Source organism: Tachyglossus aculeatus, chromosome 14, assembly GCF_015852505.1.
Source record: "Tachyglossus aculeatus isolate mTacAcu1 chromosome 14, mTacAcu1.pri, whole genome shotgun sequence".
Classification (NCBI taxonomy): Eukaryota; Metazoa; Chordata; class Mammalia; order Monotremata; family Tachyglossidae; genus Tachyglossus; species Tachyglossus aculeatus.
Genome location: NC_052079.1, coordinates 53377127 through 53391442, shown reverse-complemented (window position 1 = coordinate 53391442; position 14316 = coordinate 53377127). Strand labels below are relative to the sequence as shown.

The 14316-nt window shown below is 53.0% G+C and overlaps 1 protein-coding gene across 1 annotated transcript in view; it reads left to right on the top strand.

Moving 5' to 3' along the window:
- Nucleotides 1–910: 910 nt before the first annotated feature.
- The window catches only part of LOC119936823 (cytochrome P450 2D14), a 28468-nt gene continuing 15062 nt past the window's right edge, over nt 911–14316 (top strand). The window contains exons 1-5 of the mRNA XM_038756353.1: nt 911–1347; nt 3334–3505; nt 6316–6468; nt 8358–8518; nt 12220–12393. Coding sequence (XP_038612281.1) covers nt 1156–1347; nt 3334–3505; nt 6316–6468; nt 8358–8518; nt 12220–12393 — 852 coding nt within the window. The 5' untranslated portion in view covers nt 911–1155. The remainder of the gene's footprint in view (nt 1348–3333; nt 3506–6315; nt 6469–8357; nt 8519–12219; nt 12394–14316) is intronic.

The following is a 14316-nucleotide window of genomic DNA, read 5'->3' as shown; positions in this document are numbered from 1 at the left end:
GTCCCTACCCAACAGTGAGCTCACAGTCTAAAAGGGGGAGACAGAGAACAAAACCAAACATACTAACAAAATAGAATAGATATGTACAAGTAAAATAAATAGAGTAATAAATATGTACAAACATATATACATATATACAGGTGCTGTGGGGAAGGGAAGGAGGTAAGATGGGGGGATGGAGGGGGGATGAAGGGGAGAGGAAGGAAGGGGCTGAGTGTGGGAAGGCCTCCTGGAGGAGGTGAGCTCTCAGTAGGGCCTTGAAGGGAGGAAGAGAGCTAGCTTGGCGGAGGGGCAGAGGGAGGGCATTCCAGGCCTGGGGGAGGACGTGGGCCGGGGGTTGACGGCGGGACAGGTGAGAGCGAGGTACGCTGAGGAGATTAGCGGCGGAGGAGCGGAGGGTGCGGGCTGGGCTGGAGAAGGAGAGAAGGGAGGTGAGGGAGGAGGGGGCCAGGTGATGGATGGATGGACAGCCTGGAAGCCCAGGGTGAGGAGTTTCTGCCTGATGCGCAGATTGATTGGTAGCCACTGGAGATTTTTGAGGCGGGGAGTAACATGCCCAGAGCGTTTCTGGACAAAGACAATCCGGGCAGCGGCGTGAAATATGGATTGAGGTGGGGAGAGACACGAGGATGGGAGATCAGAGAGGAGGCTGATGCAGTAGTCCAGACGGGATAGGATGAGAGCTTGAACGAGCAGGGGAGCGGTTTGGATCTTGGCCACAGGGCTTGCCAGCTGGCCGCCAGCCTCCTCCTCCTCCTCCTCCTCCTCCTCCTCTCTGCCTGTGGGCCGGGTCCCCTTTGTCAGCTGGCCGCTCCCCACCCAGGGCGGGCTCTGCATTGCCTCATCCGACTCTGTTGCCCAGCTAATGGGAAATTTAGGTCAGTTGGAGTCCTGCCCCGCTGGGGCGGAGGGCGGGCGGGCGCCACTCCCATCGGACGGGCGGCCACGGAGGGCCGGACCAGGGTCACAAGTCCACAGGTCCAGATTAGAGGAGGCCTAGAGGAGGAGGCCAGGCCGGACGCCCCCCACCAGCACCAGCACCACCACCACCACCACCACCACCACCACCACCACTGCTGTCCCCTCTCCGGACCCCAATTCCCAGGGCTTTCCACAGCCCCCTGAGGGGCAGAGCAGGGGGTAGGAAGGGGCCAAATGGGGCCCCAGCTGCTGTCCTGGGGGCCCCTGGCCCAGCTGGGCATCTTCCTCCTGGTCTTCGTCCTGCTCCTGGACTTCTGGAGGCGAAGGAAGGGGTGGCCCGGCTACCCGCCCGGACCCGCCTCCCTGCCCTTCGTCGGGAACCTGCTGCAGCTGGATTTCCACCAGCCCCATCTCTGCTTCCAACGGGTCAGGGGCTGCCGGGGGGCCGAGGGGACGGGCGGGCGGAGGGGCGGAGGGGCGGAGGGGCACAGAGGGGCGGAGGGGCACAGAGGGGCACAGAGGGGCGGAGGGGCGGAGGGGCACCCCTGGGTCGGCCGGGGGGCGGCGGGGGGGGGGGGTGAGTGGAGCGCCCCCTGCGGGTCTGGGCGGGGAGCGAGTGGAGCGCCCCCTGCGGGTCTGGGAGGGGAGAGGATATAGCGCCCCCTGCGGGTTTGGGGGGGAGCGAGTGGAGCGCCCCCTGCTGGGCTGGGCGGGGAACGAGAGTGGAGCGCCCTCTGCGGGTCTGGGCGGGGAGCGGGTGGAGCGCCCCCTGCTGGGCTGGGCGGGGAGCGGGTGGAGCGCCCCCTGCGGGTCTGGGTGGGGAGCGGGTGGAGCGCCCCCTGCGGGTCTGGGCGGGCGGCGGGTGGAGCGCCCCCTGCGGGTCTGGGCGGGCGGCGGGTGGAGCGCCCCCTGCGGGTCTGGGCGGGGAGCGTGGTGGAGCTCCCCCTGCGGGTCTGGGAGGGCGGAGAGTGGAGCGCCCCCTGCGGGTCTGGGTGGGGAGAGAGTGGAGCGCCCCCTGCTGGGCTGGTCGGGGAACGAGAGTGGAGCGCCCTCTGCGGGTCTGGGCGGGCGGCGGGTGGAGTGCCCCCTGCGGGTCCGGGCGCGCGGCGAGTGGAGCGCCCCCTGCGGGTCTGGGCGGGGAGCGGGTGGAGCGCCCCCTGCGGGTCTGGGTGGGCGGCGAGCGGAGCGCCCCCTGCGGGTCTGGGCGGGGAGCGTGGTGGAGCTCCCCCTGCGGGTCTGGGAGGGCGGAGAGTGGAGCGCCCCCTGCGGGTCTGGGTGGGGAGAGGGTGGAGCGCCCCCTGCAGGTCTGGGTGGGGAACGAGAGTGGAGCGCCCTCTGCGGGTCTGGGCGGGGAGCAAGAGTGGAGCGCCCCCTGCGGGTCTGGGCGGGGAGCGAGAGTGGAGCGCCCTCTGCGGGTCTGGGCGGGGAGAGGGTGGAGCGCCCCCTGCGGGTCTGGGTGGGGAGCGAGTGGAGCGCCCCCTGCGGGTCTGGGTGGGGAGCGAGTGGAGCGCCCCCTGCGGGTCTGGGCGGGCGGCGAGTGTAGCGCCCCCTGCAGGTCTGGGCGGGCGGAGGGTGTAGCGCCCCCTGCAGGTCTGGGCGGGCGGAGGGTGTAGCGCCCCCTGCAGGTCTCGGCGGGCGGAGGGTGTAGCGCCCCCTGCAGGTCTGGGCGGGCGGAGGGTGTAGCGCCCCCAGCAGCTCTATGTGGGGAGAAGGTGTAGCGCCCCCTGCAGGTCTAGGCGGGGAGCGGCTGGAGCGCCCCCCGCAGCTCTGGGTGGGCGGCGGGTGGAGCGCCCCCTTCAGGTCTGGTTGGGGAGAGGGTGGAGCGCCCCCTGCAGGTCTGGGCGGGGAGTGGGGCGCCCCCAGGCAGGTCTCTGCGAAAAGCGAATGGAGCGCCCTCTGCAGGTCTGGGAGGGGAACACTCATTCAGTCGGATTTATTGAGCGTTTACTGTTCATTCATTCATTCATTCATTCGTTCAGTCGTATTTATTGAGCGCTTACTGTGTGCAGAGCCCTGTATGGCTGTGTGCAGAGCACTGTACTAGGCAGCGTGGCTTAGTGGAAAGAGCCTGGACTTGGTGGGCAGATGTCGTGGGTTCTAATCCCAACTTTGCCACTTATCAGCTGTGTGACTTTGGGCAAGTCACTTCACTTCCCTGGGCCTCAGTTACCTCCTGTAAAATGGGGATGAAGACTGGGAGCCCCAAGTGGGACAACCTGATCACCTTGTGACCTCCCCAGTGCTTAGCACACAGTAGACGCTTAATAAATGGCATCATTACTGTTATTATCATGCGCCGGGCACCGTAGCGAACGGCGGGGCAGGGAGAGCACCGGGACGACGAAGAGGGCCTCGGCGGGCCCGTTCACAGTCCCCGCGTCCCCTCCGCGGCCCGCTCTGTTTCTCCGGCAGCTGCGGGAGAAGTTCGGCGATGTCTTCAGCCTCCAGTACTGCTGGACAAACGTGGTGGTGCTCAACGGCTTTGCCGCGGCCAAGGAGGCGTTGGTACAGAGGTCGGAGGAGACCGCCGGGAGGCCGCCCCTGGTCATCTACAACCACCTGGGCTACGGGCCTAACTCGGAAGGTAAGTCCCCGAGAGGGCGGGGGGCGGTGGTTCCCGGCAGGGTGGGGAGGCGTCAATCATTCATTTATTCAATCGCATTTGTCGAGCGCTTACTATGTGCAGAGCACTGTATCAGAGTACAGTTCGGCAACAGAGACGGTCCCTACCCGACAACGGGCGCACGGTCTAGAAGGCGGGAGACAGACGACGGGAACGAAACCAGTAGACGGGCGTCAGTACCATCAAAATAAACAGAATTATAGACATTCATTCGATCGTATTGAGCGCTTACCGTGTGCAGAGCGCTGGACTAGGCGCTTGGAAAGTCCAGTTCGGCCACAGAGAGAGACAATCCCTGCCCAACAACGGGCTCACGGTCTACAAGGGGGGAGATGGACGACGGAACAAAACCAGTAGACGGGCGTCAGTACCATCAAAATAGATGAGTAGAATTATAGACGGTCATTCGGTCGTATTTATTGCGCGCTTACTGTGTGCAGAGCCCTGGACTAAGCGCTTGGAAAGCCCAGTAAGGCTACAGATAGAGACAATCCTTGCCCAACAACGGGCTCGCGGTCTAGAAGGGGGAGACGGACAACAGAACAAAACCAGTCAAAATAGATAAATAGAATTATAGACATTCATTCGATCGTATTTATTGAGCGCTTACTGTGTGCAGAGAGCTGGACTAAGCGCTTGGAAAGTCCAGTTCGGCCACAGATAGAGACAATCCCTGCCCAACAGTGGGCTCACAGTCTAGAAGGGGGAGACAGACAACGGAACAAAACCAGTAGATAGGCGTCAATACCATCAAAATAGATGAATAGAATTATAGACAGTCATTCAAGCGTATTTATTGAGCGCTTACCATGTGCAGAGCACTGGACTAAGCGCTTGGAAACTACAATTCAGCCACAGATAGAGACAATCCCTACCCAACAACGGGCTCACAGCCTAGAAGGGGGAGACAGGCAATGGAACAAAACCAGTAGACAGGCGTCAATACCATCAAAATAGATAAATAGAATTATAGATAGTCATTTGATCGTATTTATTGAGCGCATACTGTGTGCAGAGCACTGGACTAAGCGCTTGGAAACTACAATTCAGCCACAGATAGAGACAATCCCTACCCAACAACGGGCTCACAGCCTAGAAGGGGGAGACGGACAACGGAACAAAACCAGTAGACAGGCGTCAATACCATCAAAATAGATAAATAGAATTATAGACAGTCATTCGATCGTATTTATTGAGCGCTTACCATGTGCAGAGCACTGGACTAAGCGCTTGGAAACTACAATTCAGCCACAGATAGAGACAATCCCTACCCAACAACGGGCTTACAGCCTAGAAGGGGGAGACAGACAACTGAACAAAACCAGTAGACAGGTGTCAATACCATCAAAATAGATAAATAGAATTATAGACATTCATCCGATCGTATTTATTGAGCGCTTACTGTGTGCAGAGCACTGGACTAAGCGCTTGGAAAGTCCAATTCGGCCACAGAGAGAGACAATCCCTGCCCAACAACGGGCTCACGGTCTAGAAGGGGGAGACGGACAACGGAACAAAACCAGTAGACAGGCGTCAATACCATCAAAATAGATAAATAGAATTATAGACATTCATCCGATCGTATTTATTGAGCGCTTACTGTGTGCAGAGCACTGGACTGAGAGCTTGGAAAGGGCAATTCGGCAACAGATAGAGACGGTCCCTGCCCAACAACGGGCCCACAGTCTAGAAGGGGGAGCTTGGGTTCATTCGATCATATTTATTGAGCGCTTACTGTGTGCAGAGCACTGGACTTGTCCCGTGGGACAACCCAATCACCCTGTAACCTCCCCGGTGCTTAGAACAGTGCTTTGCACATAGTAAGCGCTTAATAAATGCCATTATTATTATTATTATTATTATTATTATTATTATTATTCTCTGTGCCTCAGTTCCCTCATCTGTAAAATGGGGATTAAGACTAGGCAATACTGCTTAATGGGGATTAAGACGGTGAGCTCAATGTAGGGCAGGGACTGTGTCCAACCCGATTATCTTGTATCTACCGTAGCGCTCAGAAGAGTGCCTGGCACATAGTAAGTGCTTAACCGAGAAGCAGCGTGGCTCAGTGGGAAGAGCCCGGGCTTCAGAGTTCAAATTCCGGCTCCGCCACATGTCAGCTGTGTGGCTTTAGGCAAGTCACTTCACTTCTCTGTGCCTCAGTTCCCTCATCTGTAAAATGGGGATTGACTGTGAGCCCCCCGTGGGACAACCTGATCACCTTGTAACCTCCCCAGCTTAGAACAGTGCTTTGCACATAGTAAGCGCTTAATAAAGGCCATTATTATTATTATTATTCTCTGTGCCTCAGTTCCCTCATCTGTAAAATGGGGATTGACTGTGAGCCCCCTGTGGGACAACCTGTTCACCTTGTAACCTCCCCAGCGCTTAGAACAGTGCTTTGCACATAGTAAGCGCTTAACAAATACCATCATTATTATTATTATTATTCTCTGTGCCTCAGTTCCCTCATCTGTAAAATGGGGATTAAGACTGTGAGCCTCCAGCGCTTACAACAGTGCTTTGCACATAGTAAGCGCTTAACAAATACCATCATTATTATCATTATTATTATTATTCTCTGTGCCTCAGTTCCCTCATCTGTAAAATGGGGATTAAGACTGTGAGCCCCCCATGGGACAACCTGTTCACCTTGTAACCTCCCCAGCGCTTAGAACAGTGCCTTGCACATAGTAAGCGCTTAATAAATGCTATAAAAAAAAACCCAGATACCACAAATATGATTATTATTATCCCGTTCCATCCCACAGGGCTGGTGTTTGCCCAGTACGGGCAGGCCTGGAAGCAGCAAAGGAGGTTTTCCCTTTCCACCATGAGGAACTTCGGACTAGGGAAGAAATCCCTGGAGCAGTGGGTGACGGAGGAAGCCGGGTTTCTCTGCTCGGCCTTCAGCTCTAAAGCAGGTGCGTCCGGAAATGATGGTGATGGTATTTGTTAAGCGCTCACTATGTGCAAAGCACTGTTCTAAGCGCCGGGGAGGTTACAAGATGATCGGGTTGTCCCACGGCAGGGCACGCAGTCTTCAACCCCCTTTTACAGACGAGGTAACTGAGGCCCAGAGAAGTGAAGTGACTCGCCCAGAGTCACCCAGCTGCCAAGTGGCGGAGCCGGGATTTGAACCCGTGACCTCTGACTCCAAAGCCCGGGCTCTTTCCACCGAGCCACGCTGGGGAGGACCAGAGACAATCAATCAATCGTATTTATTGAGCGCTTACTGTGTGCAGAGCACTGTACTGAGCGCTTGGGAAGTAGACCTCAGAGCCCCCAGACCCCAAGATGCTCAGCGGAACGTGGCGATGTCAAGCTGACACCGTTTGGCGGGAGAATTTTGGGAAGCGGCGTGGCTCAGTGGAAGAGAGCCCGGGCTTCGGAGTCCGAGGTCACGGGTTCGAATCCTGGCTCTGCCAAATGTCAGCTGGGTGACTTTGGGCAGGTCACTTCACTTCTCTGGGCCTCGGTTCCCTCATCTGGAAAATGAGGATGGAGACTGTGAGCCCCCCCCGTGGGACAACCTGATGACCTTGTAACCTCCCCAGCGCTTAGAACAGTGCTTTGCACATAGTAAGCGCTTAATAAATGCCATTTAAAAAAAAAAAAAGAATGCCCCGTTGTGCCCTGGATCCCTGCCCCCAAACTGGACCACCGCGTTCCCCTCCCCGGTTTTCTATAACATCTGTTTTCCGCGTCTCTTACCGGTGGTTACATCTGTCAGATCAGGCCTGTCTCAGAAGCCTCGGGAGGGAGGGCAGGGGCACCATCATCATCATCATCATCATCAATCGTATTTATTGAGCGCTTACTGTGTGCAGAGCACTGGACTAAGCGCTTGGGAAGTACAAATTGGCAACATATAGAGACAGTCCCTACCCAACAGTGGGCTCACAGCCTGAAAGGGGGAGACAGAGAACAAAACCAAACATACTAACAAAATAAAATAAATAGAATAGATAGGTACAAATAAAATAAATAAATAAATAAATAGAGTAAAAAAATATGTACAAACATATATACATCTATACAGGTGCTGTGGGGAAGGGAAGGAGGTAAGATGGGGGGGATGGCGCCACCAGCTTTCATTCACTCGAACTGTACTTTCCAAGCGCTTAGTCCAGTGCTCTGCATGCAGTAAGCGCTCAATAAATACGATTGAATGAATGAATGAGGGGAAGGAGGGGCAGGGAGGGGAGGGTTGGGGGGCGACGGACCCGTCTGGCCCCCCGGGATCCGCCCCTGCCGCCTCCCAAGGCCTCAGCCCAGCCGACGTGTTTGGTTTTGTTGTCCGTCTCCCCCTTTTAGACTGTGAGCCCACTGTTGGGTAGGCACGTTCTCTAGATGTTGCCACCTTGGACTTCCCAAGCGCTTAGTCCAGTGCTCTGCGCGCAGTAAGCGCTCAATAAATACGATTGAATGAATGAATGAGGGGAAGGAGGGGCAGGGAGGGGAGGGTTGGGGGGCGACGGACCCGTCTGGCCCCCCGGGATCCGCCCCTGCCGCCTCCCAAGGCCTCAGCCCAGCCGACGTGTTTGGTTTTGTTGTCCGTCTCCCCCTTTCAGACTGTGAGCCCACTGTTGGGTAGGGACCGTCTCTCTATGTTGCCAATTTGTACTTCCCAAGCGCTTAGTCCAGTGCTCTGCACATAGTAAGCGCTCAATAAATACGATTGATGATGATGATGACGACGACCGTCTCTAGATGTTGCCACCTTGGACTTCCCAAGCGCTTAGTCCAGTGGTCTGCACACAGTAAGCGCTCAATAAATACGACTGCTGATGACATCCCCCCCCGCTTCCAGGCCGCCCCTTCGACCCGCGCGCCCTGCTGCACAACGCGGTCAGCAACGTCATCTCATCGCTCACCTTTGGGAACCGCTTCGAGTACGACGACCAGAAGCTCCACGAGCTGCTGGGCCTCCTGGACGAGGGCCTGAAGGAGGAAGCGGGCATTATGCCCCAGGTACGGGGGGCTCCAGGCGCAGGCTGCCCCCCATCCTCCTCCAAGAGGCCTCCCCCGACGAAGCCCTCCTTTCAATCAATCAATCAATCAATCAATCAATCGTATTTGTTCTCTGTCTCCCCCTTTTAGACTGTGAGCCCACTGTTGGGTAGGGACCATCTCTATATGTTGCCAACTTGTACTTCCCAAGCGCTTAGTACAGTGCTCTGCACACAGTAAGCGCTCAATAAATACGATTGATGATGATTTATTGAGAGCTTACTGCGTGCAGAGCACTGGACTAAGCGCTTTCCTCAACTCCCACTCCCTTCTGTGTCAATCAATCAATCAATCAATCAATCGTATTTATTGAGCGCTTACCGTGTGCAGAGCACTGTACTAAGCGCTTGGGAAGTCCAAGTTAGAACAGTGTCGCCTTGACTTGCTCCCACCCAGCCCTGCAGCACCATATCTGTAATTCATTTAATAATAATAATAATAATAATAATAATGGTGATAAGGATGGCGTTTGTTAAGCGCTTACTCTGTGCAAAGTAGCGGTCCAAGCGCTGGGGAGGTTACAAGGCGATCAGGTTGTCCCACTGGGGGGCTCACGGTTTTGATCCCCATTTTACAGATGAGGGAACTGAGGCCCGGAGTAGTGAAGAGACTTGCCCAGGGTCACGCAGCTGACAGTTGGTGGAGCAGGGATTGGAATAATAATGATGGTATTTGTTAAGCGCTTACTATGTGCATGCTCTCAGCGCTGGGGAGGGCTCACGGTTTTAATCCCCATTTTACGGATGAGGGAACTGAGGCCCGGAGAAGTGAAGAGACTTGCCCAGGGTCACGCAGCTGACAGTTGGTGGAGCAGGGATTGGAATAATAATGATGGTATTTGTTAAGCGCTTACTATGTGCATGCTCTCAGTGCTGGGGAGGTTACAAGTTGATCAGGTTGTCCCACGGGGGGCTCACAGCCTTAACCCCTATTTTACAGATGAGGGAACTGAGGCACAGAGAAGTTAAGTGACTTGCCCAAAGTCACACAGCTGACAGTTGGCAGAGCCAGGATTTGAACCCATGACCTCTGACTCCAAAGCCCGGGCTCTTTCCACTGAGCCACGCTCCTTCTCTCTATTAATGTCTGTCTCCCCATCTAGACCGTAAACTCGTTGTGGACGGGGAATGCGTCTGTTACACTGTACCCTCCCAAGCGCTTAACACAGTGCTCTGCGCATAATAATCAATCAATCAATCGTATTTATTGAGCGCTTACTGTGTGCAGAGCACTGGACTAAGCGCTTGGGAAGTACAAGTTGGCAACATAGAGAGACGGTCCCTACCCGACAGCGGGCTCACAGTCTAGAAGGGGGAGACGGAGAACAAAACCAAACATAGTAACAAAATAAAATAAATAGAATAGATAGGTACAAGTAAAATAAATAAATAAATCTGATTGACTATAGAGAAGCAGCGTGGCTCAGTGGAAAGAGCCCGGGCTTCGGAGTCCGAGGTCACGGGTTCAAATCCCGGCTCTGCCAACTGTCAGCTGTGTGGCTTTGGGCAAGGCACTTCACTTCCCTGGGCCTCAGTTCCCCCACCTGGAAAACGGGTATTAAAACTGTGAGCCCCCCGTGGGACAACCTGATCAATCAATCAATCATTCGATCGTATTTATTGAGCGCTTCCTGTATGCAGAGCACTGGACTAAGCGCTTGGGAAGTACAAGTTGGCAACATATAGAGACAATCCCTACACAACAGTAGGCTCACAGTCTAAAAGATCACCTTGTAACCTCCCCAGCGCTGAGAGCAGTGCTTTGCACATAGTAAGCACTTAATCAACGCTATCATTATTATTATTATTATTATTATTATTATTAACCTCCCCAGTGCTGAGGGCAGTGCTTTGCACATAGTAAGTGCTTAATAAATTGCGCTGCTTGAGAGAAGCAGTGTGGCTCAGTGGAAAAGAGCGTGGGCCTTGGAGTCAGAGGTCATGGGTTCCAATCCTGGCTCCGCCAATTGTCAGCTGGGTGACTTTGGGCAAGTCACTTTACTTCTCTGGGCCTCAGTTCCCTCATCTGGAAAATGGGGATGAAGACCGTGAGCCCCCTGTGGGAAAACCTGATCACCTGGTAACCTCCTCAGCGCTTAGAACAGTGCTTTGCACATAGTAAGCGCTTAATAAATGCTATTATTATTATTATTATTATTATTATTATTATTCTCTGGGCCTCAGTTCCCTCATCTATAAAATGGGGATGAAGCCTGTGAGCCCCCTGTGGGACAACCTGATCACCTGGTAACCTCCTCAGCGCTTAGAACAGGGCTTTGCACATAGTAAATGCTAAATAAATGCCATCATTATTATTATTATTATTATTATTATTATTCTCTGGGCCTCAGTTCCCTCATCTATAAAATGGGGATGAAGCCTGCGAGCCCCCTGTGGGACAACCTGATCACCTGGTAACCTCCTCAGCGCTTAGAACAGGGCTTTGCACATAGTAAACGCTTAATAAATGCCATCATCATTATTATTATTATTATTATTATTATTATTATTATTCTCTGGGCCTCAGTTCCCTCATCTGCCAAATGGGGATGAAGGCTGTGAGCCCCCTGTGGGACAACCTGATCACCTGGTAACCTCCTCAGCGCTTAGAACAGGGCTTTGCACATAGTAAACGCTTAATAAATGCCATCATCATTATTATTATTATTATTATTCTCTGGGCCTCAGTTCCCTCATCTATAAAATGGGGATGAAGCCTGTGAGCCCCCTGTGGGACAACCTGATCACCTGGTAACCTCCTCAGTGCTTAGAACAGGGCTTTGCACATAGTAAGCGCTTAACAAATGCCATCATTATTATTACTCTTCTTCTCTGGGCCTCAGTTCCCTCATCTGCCAAATGGGGATGAAGGCTGTGAGCCCCCTGTGGGACAACCTGATCGCCTTGTAACCTCCTCAGCGCTTAGAAGAGGGCTTTGCACATAGTAAGCGCTTAACAAATGCCATCATCATTATTATTATTATTATTCTCTGGGCCTCAGTTCCCTCATCTGCCAAATGGGGATGAAGGCTGTGAGCCCCCTGTGGGACAACCTGATTGCCTTGTAACCTCCTCAGCGCTTAGAACAGCGCTTGGCACATAGTAAGCGCTTAATAAATGCCATCATTATTATTATTATTATTATTCTCTGGGCCTCAGTTCCCTCATCTGCCAAATGGGGATGAAGGCTGTGAGCCCCCTGTGGGACAACCTGATTGCCTTGTAACCTCCTCAGCGCTTAGAACAGCGCTTGGCACATAGTAAGCGCTTAATAAATGCCATCATTATTATTATTATTATTATTCTCTGGGCCTCAGTTCCCTCATCTGCCAAATGGGGATTAAGGCTGTGAGCCCCCTGTGGGACAACCTGATCGCCTTGTAACCTCCTCAGCGCTTAGAAGAGGGCTTGGCCCATAGTAAGCGCTTAACAAATGCCATCATCATTATTATTCTTCTTCTTCTCTGGGCCTCAGTTCCCTCATCTGCCAAATGGGGATGAAGGCTGTGAGCCCCCTGTGGGACAACCTGATCGCCTTTTAACCTCCTCAGCGCTTAGAAGAGGGCTTTGCCCATAGTGAGCGCTTATTAATAAATGCTGTGATTATTCCCGTTGACAGCGGTGGTCTGGGGGCGGGGGGCCGGTCTGTTCTCACCCCGGCAGCTCCTCAATGCCGTCCCGTGGCTGGGGGCCATTCCCGGCCTGCCTCTGAGAGTTTTCCGGGCCCAGAAGGCTTTCATGGCCCTCCTGGACACCTTCATCGAGGAGCACAAGAGGACGAGGGACCCGGCGCGGCCCAGGGACCTGACGGACGCTTACCTGGAGCAGGTGGACCAGGTAAGTTGGGGCGCGGGGGCCGGCCACCCCATAGTCACAGGAGTCCAGCCGGTAGCCCAGAAAGGGCCTACTTTCCTCAAGGCCCGGAGCCCACCTTGAGAAGCAGCGTGGCGCCCTGGAAATAATAATAATAGTAATAATGATAGCATTTATTAAGCGCTTACTATGTGCAGAGCACTGTTCTAAGCGCTGGGGAGGTTACAAGTCGGGGGGAGAGGGCCCACAGAATAATAATAATAATGACAGCATCGATTAAGCGCTTACTATGTGCAGAGCACTGTTCTAAGCGCTGGGGAGGTTACAAGTCAGGGGGAGAGGGCCCACAGAATAATAATAATAATGATAGCATTGATTAAGCGCTTACTATGTGCAAAGCACTGTTCGAAGCGCTGGAGAGGTTATAAGTCAGGGGGAGAGGGCCCACAGAATAATAATAATAATAATAATGATAGCATTGATTAAGCACTTACTATGTGCAGAGCACTGTTCTAAGCGCTGGGGAGGTTACAAGTCAGGGGGAGAGGGCACACAGAATAATAATAATAATAATAATAATAATGACAGCATTTAGTAAGTGCTTACTATGTGCAAAGCACTGTTCTAAGCGCTGGGGAGGTTACAAGTCAGGGGGAGAGGGCACACAGAATAATAATAATGATAGCATTTATTAAGCGCTTACTATGTGCAGAGCACTGTTCTAAGCGCTGGGGAGGTTACAAGTCGGGGAGAGGGCACACAGAATAATAATAATAATAATGATAGCATTTATTAAGCGCTTGCTATGTGCAGAGCACTGTTCTAAGCGCTGGGGAGGTTACAAGTCAGGGGGAGAGGACACACAGAATAATAATAATAATAATAATAATGATAGCATTTAGTAAGTGCTTACTATGTGCAAAGCACTGTTCTAAGCGCTGGGGAGGTTACAAGTCAGGGGGAGAGGGCACACAGAATAATAATAATGATAGCATTTATTAAGCGCTTACTATGTGCAGAGCACTGTTCTAAGCACTGGGGAGGTTACAAGTCGGGGAGAGGGCACACAGAATAATAATAATAATAATGATAGCATTTATTAAGCGCTTACTATGTGCAAAGCACTGTTCTAAGCGCTGGGGAGGTTACAAGTCGGGGGAGAGGGCACACAGAATAATAATAATAATAATGATAGCATTTATTAAGCGCTTACTATGTGCAAAGCACTGTTCTAAGCGCTGGGGAGGTTACAAGTCGGGGGAGAGGGCACACAGAATAATAATAATAATAATGATAGCATTTATTAAGCGCTTGCTATGTGCAGAGCACTGTTCTAAGCGCTGGGGAGGTTACAAGTCAGGGGGAGAGGGCACACAGAATAATAATAATAATAATGATAGCATTTATTAAGCACTTACTATGTGCAGAGCACTGTTCTAAGCGCTGGGGAGGTTACAAGTCAGGGGGAGAGGGCCCACAGAATAATAATAATAATAATAATAATAATGATAGCATTTATTAAGCGCTTACTATGTGCAAAGCACTGTTCTAGGCGCTGGGGAGGTTACGAGTCAGGGGGAGAGGGCCCACAGAATAATAATAATAATAATTAAGCACTTACTATGTAAAGAGCCCGGGCTTTGGAATCTGAGGTCAATCAATCAATCAATCAATCAATCGTATTTATTGAGCGCTTACTGTGTGCAGAGCACTGGACTAAGCGCTTGGGAAGTCCAAGTTGGCAACGTCTAGAGATGGGCCCTACCCAACAGTGGGCTCACAGTCTAGAAGGTCAGGGGTTCAAAGCCCGGCTCTGCCAACTGTCAGCTGCGTGACTCTGGGCCAGGCGCTTCAATCAATCAATCAATCGTATTTATTGAGCGCTTCCTGTGTGCAGAGCACTGCACTAAGCGCTTGGGAAGTACAAGTTGGCAAATAAAATAAAAT